At 54.2% G+C, this 24497-nt stretch overlaps 1 protein-coding gene across 12 annotated transcripts in view; it reads right to left on the reverse strand.

The window, feature by feature from the left end:
* Positions 1-24497, reverse strand: part of EP400 (E1A binding protein p400) — a 116712-nt gene that overhangs the window by 2287 nt on the left and 89928 nt on the right. For 11 of the 12 annotated variants that reach the window (XM_062182062.1, XM_062182060.1, XM_062182065.1 and 8 more), the window contains 13 exons: positions 22786-22922; positions 22608-22664; positions 21176-21254; positions 20804-21061; positions 18809-18854; positions 18623-18732; positions 14439-14646; positions 14179-14357; positions 12240-12458; positions 10772-10967; positions 10342-10466; positions 7407-7553; positions 300-377 (listed from right to left, as the gene is read on the reverse strand). In XM_062182062.1, coding sequence (XP_062038046.1) covers positions 300-377; positions 7407-7553; positions 10342-10466; positions 10772-10967; positions 12240-12458; positions 14179-14357; positions 14439-14646; positions 18623-18732; positions 18809-18854; positions 20804-21061; positions 21176-21254; positions 22608-22664; positions 22786-22922 — 1839 coding nt within the window. The remainder of the gene's footprint in view (positions 1-299; positions 378-7406; positions 7554-10341; positions 10467-10771; positions 10968-12239; positions 12459-14178; positions 14358-14438; positions 14647-18622; positions 18733-18808; positions 18855-20803; positions 21062-21175; positions 21255-22607; positions 22665-22785; positions 22923-24497) is intronic. The other variant, XM_062182057.1, reaches the window with a different exon arrangement.

The following is a 24497-nucleotide window of genomic DNA, read 5'->3' on the forward strand; positions in this document are numbered from 1 at the left end:
CCGGGGTGACACTGTCCCACAGCACCCCAGCCACACCGCAGCAACAGCAGGGCTGCAGGCTGGGAGTGGGGCCGCCACCCTGCCTCAAGCTCATCCACTTCTGTGCCCCACAGCCTGGGGGCGGGAGCACAAAGCCCGGCCCTGCGGGGGGCACGCGGGGGGTCAGACTTTCCCCACGGGAAAGCAGTCCTGTTCCCCAAAGCTGCCGCTGTCTGTCTTGTGAAATCAGCAGGGACTCCTCAGCTCTCCCAGCAGACACAGCGCCCGCCCGCCCGCCACCACGCGTGCCCGCGTCCCACCTGCTGGGAAGCGGAGGCCACCTGCTGGATGCCGGCCACGGGGCTCTGCTGCTGCACAACTTGAGGAAGCTTTGCAACCTTGGACAAAACAAACCCAAGACACAAATGCAGAATTCAGACTGTGCACAAAGAGAAGTTGCTTGTTTTCTTCTCAGTTCTTGACAAAACAGAAACAACCACAAGATGCAGGAACAGCTGAAGGGTGAGGGCCCGCCAGCACTGGGGGCAAGCGCTCACCTTGGTGGGAAATAACACCGCCCGCCTGGGCCACAGTGAGCTGACCACCGCCCGCCTGGGCCACAGTGAGCTGACCACCGCCCGCCTGGGCCACAGTGAGCTGACCACCGCCCGCCTGGGCCACAGTGAGCCGCAGCTCAAGACTATTTATTTTTGGTTAAGATTTATTTGAGGGGGCCGGCGCCGTGGCTCACTAGGCTAATCCTCCACCTTGCGGCGCCGACATACCGGGTTCTAGTCCCGGTCAGGGCACCGGATTCTGTCCCGGTTGTCCCTCTTCCAGGCCAGCTCTCTGCTATGGCTCGGGAGTGCAGTGGAGGATGGCCCAAGTGCTTGGGCCCTGCACCCTATGGGAGACCAGGAGAAGCACCTGGCTCCTGCTTTTGGATCAGCGCGGTGCGCCGGCCGCAGCGGCCATTGGAGGGTGAACCAACGGCAAAAGACGACCTTTCTCTCTGTCTCTCTCTCTCACTATCCACTCTGGCTGTCAAAAAATTAAAAAAAAAAAAAAAAAAAAAAAAAAGATTTATTTGAGGAGGCTAGCGCCGTGGTCCAAGTTCAGAGTTCAGCCACTGACTGTGATGCTGGGATCCCACATGGGGTTTGGTTTAAGTCCTGGCTGCTCCACTTCCGATCCAGCTCCCTGCTAATGCACCTGGGAAAGCAGTGGGAGATGGCCCAAGTGCTTGGGCTCCTGCACCCATGTGAGAGATCCGGATAGAGTTCCAGTCTCCTGGCTTCAGATCAGCCCAGTCCTGCCTGTGGTGGCCATTTGGGGAGTGGAGCAGCAGATGAAATACATGTCTCTTTCTGGTTCTTCCTGTCTCTTTGTAATTCTGCCTATCAAATAAAAGAAATTTAAAAAAAAAAATTTCCCACTTCGTATTAGTTTTCTGCAAACATTTCTTTCTCTTGCTGTCCTGGTGTCACACAAGGGTGTGGCTCATGTGTGTGCCACGAGGACTGCCAGGCTCCAGGTAAAAGCAGCAGATCTAGCTCCCACCGGACACATGGGCTTGTCAAGGGCCCTGTGCAGCCCTCACACAGCCCCGTAGCTCTCTCCGCTCTCTTAGTTGCACAGCAGGGACAAAAATAGGTATTGCCCAAGATAATCTCAAGGGAAATATACACTTGTAAATTACAGAATGCTAAATAAATGGCAGTTCTTGTTATTAAAATTCAAATTAATCAGAAGGCATTTTCTAGTTTAGTGTAACATAAAACATTGTGAACAGGGTTCAGCAAGATAAGTGCCCTGATCTTGTGTGTGATGAGTAGACAGGGGGCCAGCGCTGTGGTGCAGCAGGTTAACGCCCTGGCCTGAAGCACTGGCATCCCACATGGGCGCCAGTTCTAGTTCTGGCTGCTCCTCTTCCGATCCAGCTCTCTGCTATGGCCTGGGAAAGCAGTGGAGGATGACCCAAGTCCTTGGGCCCCTGCACCCACGTGGGAGACCCGGAGGAAGCTCCTGGCTTCGGATCGGCTCAGCTCTGGGCGTTGCAGCCATTTGGGGAATGAACCAGTGGTTGGAAGAACTCTCTCTGTTTCTACCTCTCTCTGTAACTCTTTCAAATAAATAAAATAAAATCTTAAAAAAAAAAAAAAAAAGAGTGGACAGAAAAAAAAAAACAAGGGCTGCTCAGCTCAGGGTCTGATTCAGGTTCATACTGGACGACCGAAAATACGAGAACATCTGAAATACAAGGCTAAGAAGACCTCTGAACGCAATAGCAAATGTGGGAAAGGTGAAAACTGCCAGTTCCAAACTGAAGCAAAGGCAGCAGCAGCAGAGGTACTCTGGTGCCCAAGGGCGTGGCCGCACAGGCACACACGGGCTGTGGACAGGACAGCCTCACACAGCCCACCGCTGCGACGAGACAGCCCCACCACCACAAAGGCATCGCTGTCTTTAACCTCAGTGCCAGGGCAGGGGTAGAGACCAAGCCCAAAGTACCTCACAGGTACGAACGTGTCAAGTCACAGCCTAAAGAGTCCACCTTTACCCCAGGCCACCAAGAATTTCCCAGACAGACTGCAAAGAAAAGTGGCTCCCAAGGAGAAAATTAACCTAAAAAAAAACCAGCGGAGACAGCCAGGCACGGCCACGCTGTGAAGCCTGGCAAGCCCCTACCAACAAAGAGCAGGCAGATCTGAGAATGTCTGAAAGTGACAAGTGCACAGCGATCAGTGGAAGCCCACAGACTGGACAAAGGCTCGCGAGCAAGCTGGAGAGCGCGCAGAGGGCACTTCTGGGGCAGTCATGGAGGAGACACTGGGACTGGAGGAAAGAGGGAACGTCTGGTCATTTTGTCAGCCACGGAGATGCCAGCCCCAAATGCCAAGCTAAAGCATTGTCGTGACGCTGCAGAACACCAAACACAGGCACGTCTGGAGTGGGTCTGACCCCTGCTGCTCACTGGCGGCAGGAGCTGCTCATGGGCTGGGCAGAGCCACGCTTCAGGAGCAGGCTGAGACAGCCACTGTCCGATGTGAGGTGCTCCAAAGAGAAGACGACCTCACCTGAGATGTCACGGATGCTAACAGCCGGAGACAGACGGGGCAGAGCAGCACTGCTGAGGGCAGCGGACACTAGCTCTAGGGGCTGGTGAGGCAGGTGCGTGCGTGTGTGTGCGTCAGCAGAGACCACAGCGTCCTTGAGTGGAAGAAAGCAGAATGTCAGCCAGGAAGGGATTCAGGATGAGCAGAGCAGGCCCACACAAAGCAGGAGGAAAACTGCACCCCGTGAGGCTTAGACACAGTGAGCAGATGCTCAGGCAAAGATCAACGGAGGGACTGGGCAGCAGCAGCACCTCCAGAGACCGGGGTGGCTGCCAAGTCAGAGGAGGAAAAAGCACCCAGGAAGTTCCACCCAGGGTTGGGAGGGACTTCCCTGACAGGAGGAGAGACATGGGCTTAGACCAAACTCCTGGATCACTTCCAAACAGCAAAACTGCAAACTCAGGTTTACCTGCAGCCAATACTGAGCCCTTTGATGCTTTAATCGGAATCAACGTGGGAGAGTTACATGGGCCTCTCGCTGCTAACCCCACAAGGTGACCAATCTGTGGGAGCACAGGACCTGACACAGCACAAACAGAAACGTGGCCATGGTGACAGAATGAGGGAACCATGTCCCTGCACTGCACACGGCCCTGGAGGACACAGGCTTCAACACAGTTCAAAGACTGAGCTGTTTGGCCTCCTGTGGCAACAGTACAATGAAGGCCCCAAAGAAGGCATTTTAAAACGTCAACAGTAGGGGCCGGGGCTGTGGCGTAGCGGGTAAATGCCCTGGCCTGAAGCACTGGCATCCCATATGGGCACCAGTTCGAGACCTGGCTGCTCCACTTCCAATCCAGCTCTCTGCTATGGCCTGGGAAAGCAGCCCTTGGGTCCCTGCACCCACGTGGGAGACCTGCAAGAAGCTCCTGGCTCCTGATCAGCACAGCTCTGGCCGTTTCGGCCAATTGGGGAGTGAACCAGCAGATGGAAGACCCTCCCCCTCCCCGCCTCTCCTCTCTCTCTGAGTAACTGCCTTTCAAATAAATAAATAAATCTTAAAAAAAAAAAAAAAAAAAAGTCACCAGTAGAGGCTGGTACTGTGGCACAGCAAGGTAAGCTGACTCTGGCAGCACTGGCATCCCACATGGGCATTGAGTCCCAGCTGCTCTACTTCTGACCCAGCTCCCTGCTAATGGCCTGGGAAAGCAGTGGAGGATGGTCCAAGTGCTTGGGCCCCTGCACCCACAGAGGAGATGAAGCTCCTGGCTTCAGCCTAGCCCAGGCCCTTCTGTTGTGCACATCTGGGAAGTGAACCAACAATGTAAGATCTGTTTCTCCTTCTCTCTGTATTTCTAACTTTCAAATAAATAAATTTGAAAAATCTTAAAAAAAAAAGTTGGGGGCCGGCATTGTGGCATAGCAGGTAAAGCTGCTGCCTGCAGTGCTGGCATCCCATATGGGCGCCGGTTCAAGTCCCAGCTGCTCCACTTCCCATACAGCTCTCTGCTATGGCCTGGGGAAGATGACCCAAGTCCTTGGGCCCCTGCACCTGCACGGGAAACCTGGAAGACACTCCTGGCTCCTGGCTTCAGATTGGTGCAGCTCCAGCTGTTGTGGCCAATTGGGGAATGAACCAACGGATGAAAGACCTTGCTCTCTCTCTCTCTGCTTCTCATTCTCTCTCTGAGTAACTCTGACTTTCAGATAAATAAATCTTAAAAAAAAAAAAAAAGTCAATAGTAAAAGATAACCAAAAACCTCAGCTGGAAACTAAGGAACACTTCTAAAATTCAAAAACATTTTGACGTGGCAGACAGGGGAGCAAGTACAAAGGCAGTGAGACAGGAACCGGAGGAGAAAGGAGGGGCTAGGGGCTGGCGCTGCGGCTCAATAGGCTAATCCTCCGCCTGCGGCACCAGCACACCGGGTTCTGGTCCTGGTTGGGGCGCCAGATTCTGTCCCAGTTGCCCCTCTTCCAGGCCAGCTCTCTGCTATGTCCTGGGAAGGCAGTGGAGGATGGCCCAAGTCCTTGGGCCCTGCACCCGCATGGGAGACCAGGAGAAGCACCTGGCTCCTGGCTTCGGATCAGCATGGTGCACTGGCCATAGCACACCGGCCGCGGTGGCCATTGGAGGGTGAACCAACGGCAAAAGGAAGACCTTTCTCTCTGTCTCTCTCTCACTGTCCACTCTGCCTGTCAAAAAAAAAAAAAAAAAAGAAAGAAAAAGAAAAAAAGAAGAAAGGAAGGGCTAGGACCTGCTCCTGCCAGCCCAGCATCACTGGCTGTACTGAGCCAGAGGCAAGGATGCATGCGCGGTGTCGGCCACGGGGCCCCAAAGTCTCTGAGTCTCTCCTGGAAGCAGAGCAACAGTGCAGGCAGACAGGGACAGGGTGGGAGGTGGAGAAGCAGAAACCACCGCAGGGGCTCAGCCAGGTCAGACTCCCATGGAGCAGTCTGAAGGCATCTGGACATGGTGATCAGACAGCGCTTAGGGCCTCGGACTGAGGAGACATCAGTGAAGGGTGTACAGATGGCTTTTGTTTTTAAAGGTTTGTTTATTTGAAAAGCAGAGTTATAGAGAGAAGGAGAGACAGACACAGAGAGAGACATCGTCCATCCACTGTCCCACTCCTCGAATGGCTGCAACAGCTGGGGTAGGCCAGGTTCAAACCAGGAGCCAGGAGCTTCTTCTGGGTCTCCCACGTGGGTGCATGGGCCCAAGCATTTGCACCATCTTTCACTGCTTTCCCAGGCCATTAGCAGGGAGCTGGAATGGAAGTTGATCCAGGACTTACTTGAACTGGTGTCCATACGGGATGCTGGTGTTGTAGGCTGCGGCTTAACCTGCTGCACCATAATGCCGGCCCCATAGACAGCTTTTTTTTTAAAAAATATTTTTATTTATTTTAAAGGCAGAGTTACAGAGAAGTAGACACAGAGAGAGAGAGGTCTTCCATCCACTGGTTAACTCCCCAAACAGCTGTAATGGTTGGAGCTGAGCTGGAGCTGAGCTGATCCGAAGCCAGGAGACAGGAGGCTCCCTTTCCCCCGTGTCTCCCATGTGGGTGCAGGGGCCCATTCCTTAGCTGCTTTCCTTGGTGCATCAGCAGGGAGCCAGATCAGAAGCGGAGCAGCTGGGACTTGAACCGGCGCCCATATGGGAGTCTGGCACTACAGGTCAGGGCTTTAACCCTCTGCCACAGTGCCGGCCCCAGACAGCTTTTAAAGGCAACAAAAACCACCATCACAGCCAAAAAGGGACAAAGATTTGTAGCGAAGTAGGAAGGTTTGGAACCTCCTCACTGCGCTGCACAGTGGTTGTGTGCTAGGCTGCACTGCGACGTGGCGACAGGAGGAAGGCAGAGGAAGCAGTCTTCAGCCATGGGGGCACAAAAACACACAGAGGCAGCCAGGAAAGCTGAGGGGCAGCAGCGAGACAGCCGCCAGCTGAGAGGTCAGCGTACTCGCCTCTGGAGACCCTGAGTATAAGAACAAGTCTAACCATTAGCTCAAGGGCCTCAAGGAGACTGCAGTAACCGGAGAGAGAGATTGTGTTGGTGAATCTGAAGCCATGGGTAGAGCTCAGCTTTGACCTCCAGAATCCGCGCACGCTCATAAAAGCTCTGGCGGCATTATTTCTGCTGTCCAGACTCCTACATTAACACAGGAGTGCAAGGAGCCAGGGACAGCCTAGACACTCCTGAAGAACTGGCCTCACACACACTGGGTGCCAACGTGTGGCACAGCCTAGCCAAACACTGCACTGGAGTGGCTGGAGGTGGCAACGTGGATCGTGGAGGAGAACGGACCTTCTCATATACGGTGCTACCAGTAACGGGGTGTGACATGGACACTTTACCCTATTCTGACTTCAGTGTCACACGCAGAACCTTCACGATTCAGAAGGCAGCGTGGTGAGACACAAGACACCCAACACAACAGACTGCAAGACCATAAAGTACATGAGACCACAGTCCTGGTGGGAGTGGAACTCCAGACTGAGGGCCAAAGGAGCAGAGCCAAGAGACCTCTTGCACCTACAAGACACCCTGCAGCGGGCGGAAGTCAGACTCAACTCCCACCAAGGGGAGGCACCGTCTCCCTCCCTGGTCCAGACGGAGCTCGGAACATCAGCACTGCAGGCGAGGACGTGCCCCACTGCTGCTGAGGAAAGCCTGGACCCACACTCTCGCGATCCCACTGCACTCACGCGTGTGCTCACACCAGGGGTTTACTCACACAGTCCGACAGGCACATGTGGCATGGTGACACCGTGCCCACAGGGTACCTGCACTGTGCCTCACTCTTTCAAGGACATTCCCACCTGTACTCATGCGCATTTCACGCAGGAGCTGTGCTGTGCTCACCTGGATCTGGGTCTGCACCTGCTGAGTCCCGGCCAGTTTCTGTGCCTGAGAGATGGGTGTGGTGAGAAACTGGGTTTTCAGGGCTGGCTGGGTGGCGTAGGTGACCTTCTGCTGTGGGCCCTGGGCAGCAATCTGCTGTGCTGTTATCTGGAGAGAGAGGGGCTGCAGGTCAGAGCTGGATAATGATGATGCCCTGGCTCAGACCCCTCTGTGACCACCACCTGGCCTTCACCCCAGGACCCCAGCACCAAAATAACGTGCTCTGTAGAAGTCGGGCTCGTGGCCCTGCCTGCTCCCTCTGGTCCATTCTCCTCAGGCACCGAACTTCCGTCGGCTTGGTGCAGCTTGCCAGCCCCTCTCCCGGCGGCCCTGGCCAACTCCTCCAGCCCACCTCACACAAGGAGTGTGGCGGACGGCAGCAGGGGCTTCCTGCCCAGGATGGCCAGCGTGAGTAGCAGCCAGACACCCTCCACGGCTCCTGGTGAAGTCTTCCATTGCTTAAGTGACTGAATGCGATCCTACCTTCTCAAATCTGGTCTAAAACTTTGGTAGAACCCAGAAATACTGAGTACAAGGGATAATAGACTTGGATCCATAATTATAAACATTTCAATAATGTATTTATTTATTTGACAGGTAGAGTGAAGGGGGCAGGGGAAAGAGACTGAAAGAGATCTTCCATTGGCTGGTTCACTCCTCAAATGGCTGTGATGGCTGGGGCTGGGTCTGGGTCCAGCTGAAGGCAGGAGCCTGGAACTCCAGCAGGGTCTCCTACGTGGGTGGAGTAGCCCAAGCACTTGGGTCATCACCTGCTGCTTTCCCAGGCACATTAGCAAGGAGCTGGATCGGAGCAGAGCTGCCGGGACTGGGAACCACGGCTCTGATGTGGGATGCTGGGCATAGTAAGCACCAGTTTAACTCACTGCACCACCATGCAAGCCCAAGTGTATAACTTTTGCACACTGAATCTAACTTTTAGTTTTCTTTGCAGGAAAATCCAAATACCACTGAGAAGGCTACACACACATGTGGCTCCTACATCTGCTCTGCAAGCTGTGACCACTCATCAATAAGACACTTGTTAATGTCTAAGTTTTTTAAGTTTTTTTTTATTAAGTTACTTCCATTTTTATTTAGTTATTTCCATTTTATTTGAAAGACAAAGGGGCCGGTGCTGTGGCACAGTGAATCGCCACCTGCAACACCGGCATCCAATACATCCTGGCTGCTCCATTTCTGATCTAGCTCCCTGCTAATGCGCCTGGGAAAGCAGGTGAAGATGGCGAAAGTCCTTGCGCCCTGCACCCGCGTGGGAGAACTGGATGAAGCTCCTGGCTTCAATTCGGCCCAGTTCCAGCCACTGTGGCCATTTGGGGAATAAACCAGCTGATGGAAAATCTTTCTCTATCTTCTGCTGCTGCCTCTCTGTAACTCTGCCTTTCAAATAAATAAATAAGTCTTTAAAAGAAAGGCAACAAGAGTAAGATACAGACAGACAGACATCTCCCATCCAGCGGTTCAATCCCAAATGCCCACAACAGATGGAGCTAGGCCAGGCTGAAGACAGGAGCCAGGGACTCAGCCCAGGCACTCCAATGTGGGACACTGATGTCCCAGGTGGCAGCTTAGCTGCTGCAGGTTTTCTAGAATGTGAAAATGTAGGTCAGCACTTCAGCTGAGGCCTGCCCATCACTCCTGCAGGTGTGGTCTCACCTCAGGTTTTCCAGAGCACACTGTATTAGTGCTGGTGTCCTAAGGTGATGGGCCCTGAGGGTCTGTGGACTAGACAAGAGGCTGTACACGTACCTGCCAGGCCTTTCTCCCAAGGAGCCTCTATCACCCACAGTGGCCCCTGTGCTGGCTGCCCTGTCCCGGAGGTGCTAAGCCAGGCACTGTGGGAAGGGCTGGAAGGTGGTTCTCCTTGTTCCACCTGCCCACCTCCTGGTCACCATGACCATCCTCCACCCACACTTCCTGGGACACTGTGGCACTGCGTGAGGAAGTCAAGCGCGTCTGAAAGGCACCTGTGATGCAATGGGGCCCCCATGTCCTTGCAATACTGACCCCTCCTGCCAATCACCCTCCCTTGGCACTGGGGTCTCTGAGCACTCATGGCTCACGGTCTTCCCTCCCCCGAGGTGTCCCACAACAGCTCTGCTTCCAGCTCTCTGCCATGCTGTGCGCACGAGGCATGCACCGGCCGGACACTGCAGACCCCGCACGAGGTGGCAGCCACCCAGCATGGTGCTGGGCCCCAGACTCCAGGGTCGCAGTGGTGCCAGCCCCTCGGCCCCTCGTCCTGCCTTCTTGCTGTGTGCCTCAGTCTCCTCAAACTCACCCGCTCCAATCTGAGGCCAAGCTCTGCAGTCCTGTGGAGCTCCTGGGGAGTGCTGAGTGGTCAGAGAGCAGCACGAGAGCTGGGACCCTGAGCCTGCCACTCTCACTTCAGACTGTGTCCTGTGCCCACTCAAGGCCAGCTACGAGCAGCAGTGCCAGCTTAATGCCAACTCCGTATGCACGGCACGGGCCCTGCTCAGCAGAGGCTTCTGCCGAGGCCTCCTCCACTCCCTCATGCTTCCCCGCACACCTAGTGTGCTTCTTGCTTGGATGCCAACCAGGCAGTGCCCTGGCCTGGACCAGGACTCCAGGGGGCCACACACTGTAAGCTGCCTCTGCTTCCCAGAGCCCCTTGTGCAGTCCCACATCCTGTATTCCATCTCGTGCCCAGCCATCCTTACAGAGGCCCCCAGAGCCTCATCCCCAGACCACTGTCACCTCACAGGAAGAGAAAGAAGAAAGCAGAACAGCACTGACCACACCAGCAGCCACCCAGAAGCCTTCTTCCCCATCTACTCAGGACCTCCCTCTGGCAGCCAAACTCTCACCTCAGCGACAGCGGCACGGAGACGAGACCCTCAGTGGGACCCATACCTACCTTCTGCTGGACGGCGGCTGGGCCCTGGGCAACCTGGGGCTGGAGGGCCTTCTGCTGCTGGACGGCCTGCTGCTTGAGCTTCAGCAGCTGCTGCACGTGCACGGGCTGCGCCACGACGGTCTGCCCTGCAGCAGCGAGGGCCAGTCAGCCCCACGCCAGCTCTGCCCCCAGAGCTGCCAGTGAGGAAGCCACCCCCCAGCACACTGACAATTAAGTGAAGATATGCAAGGTTTGGAATGTTAAGGATTAAACTGAGGGACAGACTCTGTCACTGGAAACCTCGGAGAGGCACTACTGCTAAAACAGAAGACCACAAGCACGAGACAGGCGTCAGGGAGAGGACACAGCAAAGGTGGTGGCACTTGTACCCAGAAGGACTCATAAAGCGGGCGCAGCCCAGGAAGGAGCAGCGGGGGCTGGGACGCGGCACCTGCTGCTTTCTGCGGCTGCCCGATGGCCACGCTGATGCCTGCCACGTTCATGGGCAGGGTGGTGACTCCCGGCGAGGAGACCACGGCCGCTGGGACGGACACCACCGGCGGCTTCGCCAAGGCCACCTGGGCCGGCTGGGGCGTCTGGGTCTGCATCTGCCCTTGCGCCTGCAGCTGAGAAGTGGGAACCCGGGTCTAAACAGTGGAAATAACAGGAGAGTCCAGAGACATTCAGGACACGCTGTGTCTGCAAACAGTTCTCCACAAGACGTCAAGTCGCGAGACATTTCACAAACACTAACAAACCAATGGGGCTACAGGAAAACTTGGCAGCTCATGCGCCGCAGGGAGACCCAGCGTCTCAGGCCTCTCCATGAGCAGCCTGCTGCCCACTCCCACCCGAACCTCCATTGCAGGACGCTGCCTCTACCTCCCCATCACACTACACTTCCGAAAAGGAAAATGGAAATGAGCCTATTTTGATATGTACAGATTACCTAAGGAAATAAAGGAGGAAAATCACCCACGTACAAACGTTGCAATTGGTTTTAGCCCCGGAGGCCTTGCTCTCATCCATGTAGCCATGGTGACAGCACATAAAACGTGATGGATCATGGGTATCTGCACAGTGATCACCTTCCAGAGTCGTTTCATGCCCACTGCATGGACGCTCTGGGTGCTCGGTGAGGCCCTGGGCAACAGGCACTGAGTCCCCACACCGTCCTCAGAACGTGCGCGTTTGCTTACAGGAGCAGAGTTGCTGCCTCTCCGGGGCAGGGCCCAGGTGTACACACCTTCACAGTCCTCACAGCCAGTGCCCAGATCCTGGCCAGTACCGGGCTCCCTTCTCCTCTGAACTTGCATTTCCCGTGAACACAGCCCCTAGGCCCTTGCCAGAGATCTCCAGGGAAGGACTGAGAAACAGCTCTGACACCCAGGGAGCCGCAGTGGACCAGAGCAGGATCTGGGTCCCCACTCAGCTTGCCTGTCAGTTTCTTCGCCTGTTCTCCCTGCTGTAAAGTGACCACCAGCACTGGGCCAGTTGACAGACACAGGGCCCTGGGGCAGTGCACAGCTCAGGGGAGTCTCCAGGATGGAAGCTGTCGCTGCCTGATACCCACGCCAAAAATTGTTCTCCTCTGCTTCTTGTTCTCATTCCAGCTCCCAAAGTCCCCAGATGCGCTCCCTGCCTCCCAAGAGGCTCCAGCAGCTGATGGCACCGGCTTCAGTCCCACCTACCCCTCACCGCACACACATTGTGCCTCACCTGCCTGTCACACACTCCCTCATCTACACTGTTGCAGCTGAGAAGCGGGTGGCAATCATTTCTGGGAGGTACTGCTGGGTCAGAGTTCGGGTCTCACGCTTCACTTGTAGGTCCATGGCAGCTGAAGCCCACAGAAAGAGCTCAGCCAAGACAGGAAAAGACACTGCTTTTGGAAAATAAACACACAAACTACAACTTACAAGCCGGGCCACCTGGAGGTTGGCCACCGTGGTGCCCGTGAGCAGCGCTCCGGGCCGTGGAGCCGTGACTGTGGTGAGCTGCGGGCTCTGCTGCTGTGGGGGCTGTGGCGGCTGCACTTGCACCTGGGCTGGGGGCTGGGGGGGCCCTGGCTGGGCCTGCGGTGGTGGGGGCTGCGGGGGCAGCTGCAGCTTCTGCTTCTGCATTTTGATGATGTGTTCCTAAAACCCAAAGAAAAAACACTGTCTGCACACTACCCAGCCCTCACCCTTTACACTGAGGGGCACCCAGCACCTGCTCCAGTGCAGACAGCAAAACACCCAAGCCCTCCCAGCGTCTCATCAGTGCTAGTGACAGGGTAGCACGGGCTAACTGCTCAGGTCCCATCGCTCATGACACTCTCCATCTACAGCACCACGGCTAGTGCTGCGGGACAGCAGGTGAAGCCGCCTCCTGCAGTGCCTGGGAAAGCAGTGGAAGATGGCCCGAGTGCCTGCGCCCTGCACCCCGTGGGAGATCTGAATGGAGTTCCAGGTTCCCAGGTTCGGCCTGGCCTACCCCTGGTTACTGTGGCCATCTGGAGAGTGAGCCAGCAGATGGAAGATCTCTCTCCCTCCTGCCATCATTCAAATAACTTAAAAAAAACAAACTAAATCTTGTTTAAACATTCCTAAAAAAATAAATCTATAACACCATTAAACGTATTAATAACTTAATAATAAACAGTTTATGCATTACATCGTTAAAAGAAGTAAAAACATGGAGACACCAGGATACCAAATTCAGGAAGTGTTTTAAGAAATAAACGGTCCAGAGAACGCACACTAAACTGCTCATGACTCTCAATGCCTCTCGAAAACAACACTGACACTGGCTAAGCGGGGTCGATGAGGAGTACGGAAACATCTAGGGGTGGGTAGGTCAGGCTCGACTGCTGCCCACCCCGAGAGTAGGAAACACACCCAACTGGAAAAGGAGTTCAGGCCGGCTCTGTGCATCTGTCAGACCACCTTTACAGAGCCCGGGAACAGGTTAGCCCCGGGCAGTCCCATGCAGCAACCACATGGCCAGTGGGCCCTGAAGCACAGATGCAGGGACACAGGGGGATCCTCATGGTTTCCTCTGCTGCAATTCAAGTGATTCAAGTTTCTCTCGATAACCACAAGCAGCTGGCTAGTGGCCACCACACCAGGGCACACAGCTGTAACCGCTTCTCCAAAGGAACGAGGCAGGCCCAGCGGTGGCCACAAGACCACTGAGAAGGCATCTGCCGTTTTGAAGAACAAGAAGACAGGCCTCAAAGGGGACATGGGACACGGCCCAGCTCTGGAAGGACCCTCCGGCCCTCTCTGCTGAGAAAGAGCAGGCTCAGGCCCAGCTGCGAGCTGGGACTTCAGAAAAGCACCTTGTTTTTTCACTGTGTGTGCTGTTCTGGTTACTTCCTAATGATAACTTCCATTTACAATGGTGATACAACTTGTCCTTTTTAAACAAATATGCTGCAGTGAGTGACAGCAGGAGAGGTGTCCAGCGGGTCAAATCAGGATGGCCACTCACATGACCAGCTTTCAAACAGTCTGCAAGCGCAATATTCCTTAAACAAAATTGTTTCCGCTACTTGGCCTCCTGACACTGTGGGCAACTTTCTCACCAGCATTCTCTGGTCAGGAATGGACCAAGGGGACCCACTGGTCTTCTCTGGTGAATGACCTGCTGTGTACAATACTCAAGAAAGCTAAGTGTCAAAAGGCACCAGGAAACAGGGAGCCCTGCCTGTGAAAAGCAGGACCAGAGGGCCCCTGCGTAGAGTCCCACGGAAACCTAACACAACACCTCCTAACTGCAGACGGGCTTGTTCACAATACCCCTCGACGCGCACCAGCCAGCACCGCACAGCTCCTGTGCAGGTGGGTATGCTTCCGACTTTCTGGGGATGCTCACCGGCGCCACTTTGCCCACGGCTTTGATCTGAGCAGGGGACTGGGCCTGGCCCTGCATCTGCGGAACCTGCACCTGGGAGGCTTGCTGCTGCTGCTGCTGCTGCTGCTGCTGCTGCTGCTGCCTCAGGAGCTGGAAATGTGCCGGCGTGATGGTCTTTCCTGGAAGCTGGACCCCTGTGGCTGTGGAGGGATGTGCGTCAGGTGTCCACTCAGGCTCTCACAGCGGGCAGAGACAGAGGCCAACGCCAGGCATGCTTATACCTTGGGACACCTGCGTCACCAGAGACCGTGCTGGGGTCTGCACCGGGGTCAGGTTGGTGGTGACCACAGCTGAAGCTGTCACTGAAGTGACAGCTCGAACACCCTGAGTTGTTGTCATGGATACCAGGTCGGTGGTGGCTGTGGCTGGGGAGCCAACTGCTCGTGGCTGGGTGTGAACCACCTGGGCAGGAGCAGAACCTCCAGTTGCCTACGAAAAGCAAACATATAAATGTATCAAAGTCCCTGCTCCTCCTACGTGACAGGAAACAAAATGCCAGACGCACATCCTGACATCAGTCTCTGGTCAGGGTGCATGAGTGCCAAGAGTGTACCTGGGGCACTCAGCCATGTCTTCCTACAGCAGGTCAGGTTGCCCACAGAAGGAGCGACGGTTCCAGATGAAGAGGCTGTCTGGCCCAGGCAGTATCTCGAATTCTTAACTGTCCTCCAGGGTCCTGACTCTCCCCCTCACTCCCAAATCTGCAAACACAGCCTGAGCCCCTGCTGCAAGGCCTTGCCCACTCACTGCCTCGGAGCGCCAACCTCGGGCCAGGGCAGAAGCAGCCGCGGCCTTGCTCAAGGCCTCTCCCGCAGTGCTGCACCAAACCCTAGCAGTTCCACCTTGAAAAGTCCCTTAAGCTCCCCTGGTTCAGATGCTGGCCCTTTCTGTTCTGGACCCTTCTACATCTCTTGTGCTCAGACTGAGAGCTGGCGGCTGCTCGCTCCCTTGCTTCACCAGATGTCCTCCTCCAGGACCTTGCTTCCCAAAGCCCGGAAGCTGCAGACTCCATTTGCACTCTTCTGGTGGCTCATCTAAAAATCAATCGTAGGACTTAAACTCTAAGTTAATACGTTGGCACTTGTGAATGGTAGGGACTTTACAAAACACACCCTCCAGGATCTGCTGGCGCTGTAATGACACGGGGCAGCAGGTCGACAGCCCTGCAGGCTCCTGGCGTAATCCCTGCCCTAAACGGTAACTGCTATGCCTTCCTTCCCTGCCTGGCTCTCTGTGGGTTCCCCTCTGTGTCGCTGCCTGGGAGGGTAGCTGGGCTTGTGCATGCACAGATCAGCTCTGGGAAACCAACCTTCTGAAGTGCAGCTTCTGCTGGGTTTGTTCCCATCTGGCACCGGGACCCCCACAGCAGGGTCATGGCTCCCAGGAGCTTGTCAGCAAGACCATCTTCTCTCCCTGCTAAACTTGGGCAATTCTTCTGCCTTCTCTCCGAGTTTACTAATCCTCTCCAGCTTTGTCATTAAACCCATCTGTAAGGGTTACTTTTCTTCCAATTTTGGTACTTATAGATTTAATTTCTAAAAATTCTCTTTTTAAATATAGTTTCCTTTTGGAAAAAAAAAAAAGATGTTCTCCAACTTCTTTTATTTCTTTAAAATACAGTATAATTTTTAAAAAGATTTGTTTATTTGAAAGAGAAAGAGAAATCTTCGATTTACTGGTTCACTCCTCAAATGACCCCAACAGCTAGATCTGTGCCAGGCTGAAGCCCGGAACCAGGAACTCCATCCTGGCCTCCCATGTGTGTGTAGCAAGGGCCTGGGTAATTGCGCCATCTTCCACTTCCACCTCCCAGGCAATCAGCGGGAAGCTGGATTGGAAACAGACCAGTCGGAACTAAAAATGGCACCCTGATATGGGATGCCGGCTTTCTAAGCAGCAGCTTAATTTGCTACACCATGCTTGCCATAGTTAATTGGTTTATTTTTTAAAAAATTTTATTTATTTATTTATTTATTTATTTGAAAGTCAGAGATACACGGGGGGGGGGGGGCCCTTCCATCCGATGGTTCACCCCCAATTGGCCGCAACAGCCAGAGCTGTGCCGATCCGAAGCCAGGAGCCAGGAGCTTCTTCCAGGTCTCCCACTGCTTTCCAAGGCCATAGCAGAGAGTTGGATCGGAAGTGGAGCAGCCAGGTCTCAAACCAGCACCCATATGGGATGCCAGCACTTCAGGCCAGGGCATTAACCCGCTGCGCCACAGCACCAGCCCCTAGTTAATTGGTTTCTAAACTAAACCTGGTAATCTCAATGTCTCATGCTTGTTTCTGCTAGTTTCCACTCCTGGTGCCTACTTTGTTCACTGTCTGCTACTCACTGTACCTGAACACTGGGGTCAGTGTTGTGACACAGTGGGTTACACTGCTTGCAACTCCAGCATCCCATCTGGAGTGCTGTCCCATCCCGGCTGCTTTGTTTCCAATCCTGCTCCCTGCTAATGTGCCTGGGAAGGAAGGCAACATTGATGGTTCAAGTACATGGGGACCTGGCCCACATGTGGGAGACCCAGATGGAGTTCTGGGCTCCTGGCTTCAGCCTGGCCCACACTTGGCTACTGTAGCCATCTGGGAAGTGAACAAGCAGACAGAAGATATCTCCCCTGTCTCTTGCTGTCTCCTTCTCTCTGCCTTTCAAATAAATCAATCTTCAAAAAATAATTATCTGTGGAGATCTAAGACATCAAAGGTGAAGCACAGACCTCTGGACAGAACGTGCCTCTGCGCTGGTGCTGCCCAGCACCACCACCCACTGCGAACGAAGGGCCACCTCTGCACTCGGTCAGCACCAGGAGCGGCAGGTGGGTGGGTCTCACCCCGGTGCACTCTCGCCCCGTGGGTGGAGTTCACTTTGGACCCAGCTCATGGGTCCACGGTGTCCTTTCCGAGTCCATGTTGGGCAAGCTTTAGGCTTGACCTTTACTCCATCCCACATGTTGGAACCGACGCTCACGGCACACACAGCCTCAGTACATCCTGTTTATTTCTCAGGGCTGCTTCTTTCCCTGACACTTGGGTCTCATAACAATTTGTTCTTGTGTCAGTCCCTCGAAACTTAAAATTTAAAAAATTTTTTATTCAGTAATTTTCATTCACTGAGAGAGAGAGAGGTGTAAAAATGACCACACTCAGCTCGTCACCAAGACAAACGTCCTTTTCTGGGTCAGAGTGAGTTTTCTGTTCTACTCCATTCTGTGCATACAATGGCACCCTGATTTCTTGGGAGAAGCTCTGCTAAGCTAAACACCACTCCTGAGCGACTTTTACCCACGGTCTAAGTTATGGGCTGTGTATGGCTACCCAGCTGTCTAACACCTTTACTGAAAAAACCATCCTTCTCCACTGAACTCCCTTGGCACTATTAACAGGGTGAACTGCCCACACAGAAGGACAAGGCTCCTTTACACCCTATGCAGTTCCACTCATCTGCCAACACCATCCTCGGGCAAAGACTCTCTTGAGACGCCCACAGCCTTCACGTGAGTCCCTGGGTTTGAGGTCCAGCTCTGTTTCTGATCTAGCTTGCTAACACACACCCCAGAAAGCAGGAAGACAGCTCAAGTACTTGGGTCCCAGCCACCCATGTGGGAGACCCAGATGGAGTTCCTAGCTCCTGGCTTCAACCTAGTCCAGCCCTGGTTGTCACAGGCCTGTGGGAGGTGAATCAGCAGAGTGAAGATCCACATCTCTATCTCTGTATCTTTCAAATAAAAGGAAAATAAAAATTCTAACAAACACAACCCAAGATAGACGGCACTCTACAGCCAAAGCCACCTAAGCCTGACGTGTCAGGTTCTCCTCATTCTGTGATTAAGTGAGCAATCAGGGTCCATACACTTGAAAGTCCCTGAGCTCCGTTTTGTTCTGTTTGGAAGGTGAACCTTCAGAGAAAACCAGGGGCTTGACGCTGGGCTGTGTTTCTGACTATCCCAGGCCTGTACCTTCACCCAGGCGGGGCCCACTCCTGTTCCTGCACCTGCGCTCCTCACTGAGGCAGCATGTGTGAGGCTAAGTCTGTCCCAGCAGGACATGTGTCCCCTCCCACAATGCTCCTCTCCTTCCCCACACAGGCACTGCCATGTGCAGTGGGGGCACCTGTGCCACCACACTCAGCAATGCATCCCCTTGCTCCCACCTCCTCTCTGAAAATCATATGGTGGGGGGACATTTTCAGCATCTAAACATCAAACTCTTGTTTTCATTCCCTCAAATTACCAAACAGAAACCATTCCTACACATCTGAGTGTTTCTGAAATTGCCACGCTCATCAGATTATTTTGTGAAATTTAAACCACATCAATACTTTCTTCACCAATGGAATATTCTGAAAGGCAATTAATTTCCCTAGACTTCAGGCCACATGTGCTCCCCAGGTGCAGGGACAACTCACAGGCAAGGCAGCAGGAGCCACAGGCGAGGCGAGGCGCTTGTTGATGGACTGGAAGGTGGCTGCAGGGACACCCGCAATGGTATTCACTATCACATTTCCACTCACGGTGCCTGTAGCAGAGTCACGCGTGGGGTTAGTGTATGAACACACCAGTCTCCCTCCTCAGCACACGGCTGCGTCTCTTACCAGTTGGCATGCTTGTTCCTGTCACTGACGTCTTAATGGTTCCTGCCTGTTTAACAAAGAAAGCTCATTTGAATTTCACACTAAGTTCTCCCCTGCCTGAGTTTTCCCAGGACCCCCATTTCATTCAGAACCAAATCTAAGCTCACATCCATGTGCACACACAGCCACACACTGCATAGCCGACCCCAGCACTGGCCCCTGGCTCACACCACCAGCCACCTGCACCTGACCCCTTCCTGATAGCATTAAAATGACCTTGCTCTGTCTGAATGGCCCCCTCCTTGCCAGGATGCACACTCCAGTGAGCTGGGACCATGCCTGTGCTGCTGCTCACTGGGGCAGGCCTCCTACCAAGCAAATGTTAAACAGAGACTTGTATATCTTTTGGATGAATGAAAAACAAAATTTCTTGAGTGCACATAAAATTCCCACTACAGTAAATGTAACTTTTTAAAAGAAATAAATAGATGGAGGAAAAAACAGTTCCACACAGAAGAGACTTTCCTGCTGGGTTGACGGTCTTGTGACTGCACCTGTGATCCCAACATCTACAACACACGTGCTCAGCTACGAGACACGCAGCAGCAAAGGGGTGCGACACCACAGCTTGCCTGACTTCAACTGCCTTTCCTTCCTGTGCTTTCTGGCAGTTTTCTTTTCTAGGTATTTATTTATTTAAAAGACAGAATGAGGGAAAGAGAGAGAGTATGCACACACAAGAAGGCTCATGTTTCCACTGGTTCACTCTTCAAATACCCACACCAGTCAGGTCTGGGTCAGCTGAAGCCGGGAGCCAGGAACCCATCCTACATGAGTGGCAGGAACCCAGGTACTTGAGCCATCATCTACTGCCTTCCCAGACCCACTAGCAGGAAGCTAGATTGGAAGCACATGAGCTGGGACTCTAACCAGCACCCTGATATGGGATCCAGGTGTTCCACGTGGCAGCTTAGCCCACTGCCACATCACCTGCCACCTTCTTGTGCATTTTACAACTTTATTTCACAAAGGGCACTTAAGATCCATGTACGTATGTTCTCAGGAGAAGGCTAGCTTAGGGGCCGGCGCTGTGGTGCAGCAGGTTAACACCCTGGCCTGAAGCGCTGGCATCCCATATGGGTGCTGGTCCGAGACCCGGCTGCTCCACTTCCTATCCAGCTCTCTGCTATGCCCTGAGAAAGCAGCAGAGGATGGCGCAAGTCCTTGGGCCCCTGCACCCACGTGGGAGACCGGAAGAAGCTCCTGGCTCCTGGCATCGGATAGGCACAGCTCCGGCCGTTGCGGCCATCTGGGGAGTGAACCACCGGATGGAAGATCTATCTCAATCTCTCTCTCTCTCTCTCTCTGCCTCCCCTCTCAGCGTAACTCTGACTTTCAAATAAATAAATGAATCTTTAAAAAAAAAAAAGAGAGAAAGGCGGCAGCTAGCTTAGACACGTGGGCACATGTCTATCTGTACATCTGGGGGAGTGACAAGAATTAGCCCTAGTTGTATTTTAGGGGATTTGGACAATTCCAAACTTCCTCATCGCCTCCACTAACAAGAGCTGCTCCAGCTTCTAAATCCAGGAAAATCACCAAACCCCCAAAAGCAGAGTTGGAGGGGGAGACACATACTCCCCCCAGGGCAGGCCCGGGGAACATCCGGCCCACTGGCTGTGCAGGGCCTACAATCACCTGGTCTGGCCCTGCCAGGGCAACCACAGGCAGGACATGGAATTCAACCATCTGCAGCAGGCTAATTTTTTAGCTGATAATTTTGTGTGGCTTGTAAATGATGCTATAAATATCCAAATGACCCTTGGGAGAAAAAAAGGTTCCCCACATATGCTAGGGAAAGACCAAGTCTTTTGTCCTGTTTCCCCAGAGAGGAGGGTTTGCTGGCTGGCAGCAGTCTGGAACTGGTACCATATGCTCAGCCCTGCAGGAAGCACTCATGCCAAATGCTGGGTGGGAGAGGCAGCCCGGCACACAGGGCCAGTGGCCTTTCCTCACCAGCACTGCAGCGCTGCCCACGGTGGTGATGGCAGGCTGCCCCTTTGGCGGAGCCTGCACAGGCTGTGGCTGTGCTGGGGCCGGGGCCTGGGCCTGAGGCTGCACAGTTGGCGGTCCTGCTGGCGGCTGGCTGCCCGTGGCCTGTGGCTGTGGCAGTGGTGGTGGTGGCTGCTGAGGTGGCGGTGGGGGCTGCTGCTGCTGCGGGGGAGGGGGCTGAGCCACGGCTGGCTGCTGCGCCTTCTGCTGGTCAGCCAGGGCCTAAAGGATCAGAACAGAGAAGCCACTGAAGAGTGGCCCAGCCACGCCAGGCCAGCCGGGCACAGAGGCAATCAGGCAGCGTCCCGTGTGAGTCTGAGGGTCCAGAGTGCATACCTTTTTCTCTTTGGCAATCCGCTCTGCACGCAGAGATGCAACCTGAATGGGAGGCAGCGGCTTGTCGTAGTTGATCCCACTGAGACAGAAGCAAAAATTAAAGACATGGTGTTCATCAGCCCTTCCCCACAATCTCCCTCCCTGCAGTTTTAGCGACCCACAGTTGACAGTGCCCTCAAAACATTAAATAGGAAACTCCAGAAATGAGCAGCTCCTCAAGTGTCAATCACGTGCAGTCCTGAGTGGTATTAGGAGACTTCACACCGCCTTGTCCTGCCTCTGGGACGAGCGTCCCTTTGTGCAGGGAGTCAGCACTGCACACAATGCTGCCCATCGGTCAGTGCTCAGATCAACTGCCTGGTGCTGCAGTGCCCACGTTCAAGTAGTTGTGCTTCACTTAACAGCAACGGCCAAAGTACAGGCGTGGTGAAGTGGTTCCTTTCCATGAAGAGGAAAAAGTGTGGCATGTGCGAGGCTTGGTACTGTCATCAGACTTTGGCTGGGGGACACTGCCCGCCCCCATGAGCTCAACACACTGTCCACACAGAACCCCCAGTAGCCCCACAGCCATGTGCCCCCCCCCCCCCCGTGTGCTGTGCTTCACCTCGCTCAGCTGTGCCACCTCCACTTTCCTACAGGGTTGGGGGGGTTACCTCAACACCAGGTGCAGCCACGCAGAGGTTTGGTGCCTGCAATGTCAGGCCACAATTGCACCGTAGAGGCCCTCTGCTCGCCCGTGCAAGCCTCTCCTCACACATCACAGAAAACTACTGCCTGTGATCGCCTGAGGACTTTCTCACGCTGGCTGAAGACAGGGCTGTGACTGTCGTACTCAGCACGCAGCCCAGCACTGGGCAGCCTGAGGCTCGTCAGCAACCACGAGTTCATTGTTCAGCTCACCAACAAGCACGATGAACGCCTACTCCATGCTTGCAGGCTCACAGACAACAAGGAACAGACACAGCACAGCCAAAGATGTTTCATGCTACAGAGAAAAACAGCAGTGCAAGCACGTGGCTTTCAACAGGTGGCCCGGCCTCAGGAGGCACAGCAACTGGGACACTCAGGCAGCATGGCAGGGCAGAACCCGGGGCCTGTCTCGGGCAGGGTGGCTGAAGGGAGCCGCATCAGGGGCTGTCAGCAGATGCATCAGGAGCTGGCTCATTCTGACAAGGTTGCTTAGTGGCTCTGTGGAGCCCAGGAAGGAAGCAGGAACTGGCAGGGGTGACCACTTCACCTCAGGAACTCCTTTTTCCAACATTACAGAAACACAGCAAACACCACAAGCCTCAGCACTCAGATTCCACTGGAATTGCTCATCTCCCATCTCTCTACCCATCTATCAACTCTGCTCCTCCTTGCTGAGTTCCGGAGTCCGGAGCATGCTCTCTGCACAGCTCGTCCCACTCAGTGAGCACTGACACACAGATACCTTTCCGACAGCACAGAGGCGTGCTTGGGGTTCTTCTGGAAGGGGTTCATGCCGAGCCTGCAGCACAGGAAAGGAGACAGTGGTTACTCCACCTGGAAGACCTTGGTGCACAGATTATCAGACCCCAAACACTTTTCCCTCAGTCACCACCCACATAAAAGACCAGGTGGGGCCTCACAGGGGCTTGATGGGGGGGCTTCTCTTGCCAGCAGTGGTCTTCATTAGCTCAAAGTGGTTTGTGTACAGCTGGGTGTGGGCGGCGTTCTCATCCTGCGCGTAGAGCTGGCTCGTGCGCACGGGGCGGTTGTTTTTGCTCTGAAACAAAATGAACGTCTTCTCTTCACAAATCCTGCAGCTTAGCAAGAGGCCACTGACCTACTCACTCCTGAGATATCCCAGCAGCCCACAGAATTTTAGGCAGCTCCTCCTCTTGTGGACAGAAGCCCAGACAAGGGACTCCTACACAGGGTCCCAGAGCTCAGAGTTCTCCTTCCTCTCCAGGGTCCCTCCCCTTGGCATTTCTGATTATTCCCATGAAGCCTGGCACCAACACAGCAGCCTTGGGTGCAGGCGTGACCACCCACCCATCTATGCATGTACACATATATGTGCACACATGTGGCTACTGCCAGACAAACGCCTTGAGTTCCAGAGTAATACCAGGAACATCAGGACAAGAAAGCCAAAGTGCAAGGTCACACTGGTCTGTGTGCTGACCCAGGCAGTTCTGTGGCAGACATGGATGCATTCTCACATGCAAATAAAACTCAGGAAAGGAGGTGGGGAGAGAGGGCAAGGCAGTACGAGACCAGGCCACGGCAGTCTGCCGACAGTGAGCCCAGCCCCAAGCCACGGCCACAGCAGTCTTCCCACAGCGAGCCCAGCCCGAGCCACGGCCAGGGCAGGAATGACTGTGTGTTCAGTGAAAGAACCTGTGTACGCCACAGGCACACACTGGAGCCCTGCATGGTGCAACGGCGATGGGTGCCTCCGCCATGCACATTTCACCAGCAGAGATGACTGGGTGTGAAAAGGGTCAGGGAGTTCCCTGGGGAGGTCAGCAAGTCTCCGCGCGTTTCCTGACTCAGAGCAAACTCTACAAAGGAGGAAGAGGCTCCAGAAGTGCTGGCCACTAAACTGCAGGCTGACGAGGGGCTGCCCGCAGACTCCTCAGCACCGGCTGTCAGTTTTCCAATCTACTCTGTTTCACCTTCATAACTACGAGTGCGTTCTGCCCTTTTCTCAGGATTAGCTTCATAAATCAGCTATGAGAGAAGAACAAAGTTTAGTTTTACTTGCTTCCATAGAAGGCAATGACTATTAATATAAATGCTTCTGCAACATAAATGACTTAACCCAAGATTTCAGGTAGGTCACTGTACTGGCGAAGGTACCACAGAATGGTATTTTTCTTTTTCTTTTTCTTGACAGGCAGAGTGGACAGAGAGAGAGACACAGAGAGATCTTCCTTTGCCGTTGGTTCACCCCCCATTGGCCGCTGCGGCCGGCGCACCACGCTGATCCAAAGGCGGGAGCCAGGTGCTTCTCTTGGTCTCCCATGGGGTGCAGGGCCCAACCACTTGGGCCATCCTCCACTGCACTCCCGGGCCACAGCAGAGAGCTGGACTGGAAGAGGAGCATCCAGGACAGAATCCGGCGCCCCGACCGGGACTAGAACCCGGTGTGCCGGCACCGCAGGCGGAGGATTAGCCTATTGAGCCGCGGCACCGGCCAGAATGGTATTTTGAGGAGAGCTTGCCTTTTTATTTTAAACAAAAAGGCTAAGAAATGGTTTCTGTTTAGGCACAAGAATTTTTTAGATAAGAACCAGGATGACTCAGAGTGGTTTCAGAATGAACTCCGTATGGTGGTGTTCTTCCCACGACGGAT

This window comes from Lepus europaeus, chromosome 23 (genome assembly GCF_033115175.1).
Source record: "Lepus europaeus isolate LE1 chromosome 23, mLepTim1.pri, whole genome shotgun sequence".
Classification (NCBI taxonomy): domain Eukaryota; kingdom Metazoa; phylum Chordata; class Mammalia; order Lagomorpha; family Leporidae; genus Lepus; species Lepus europaeus.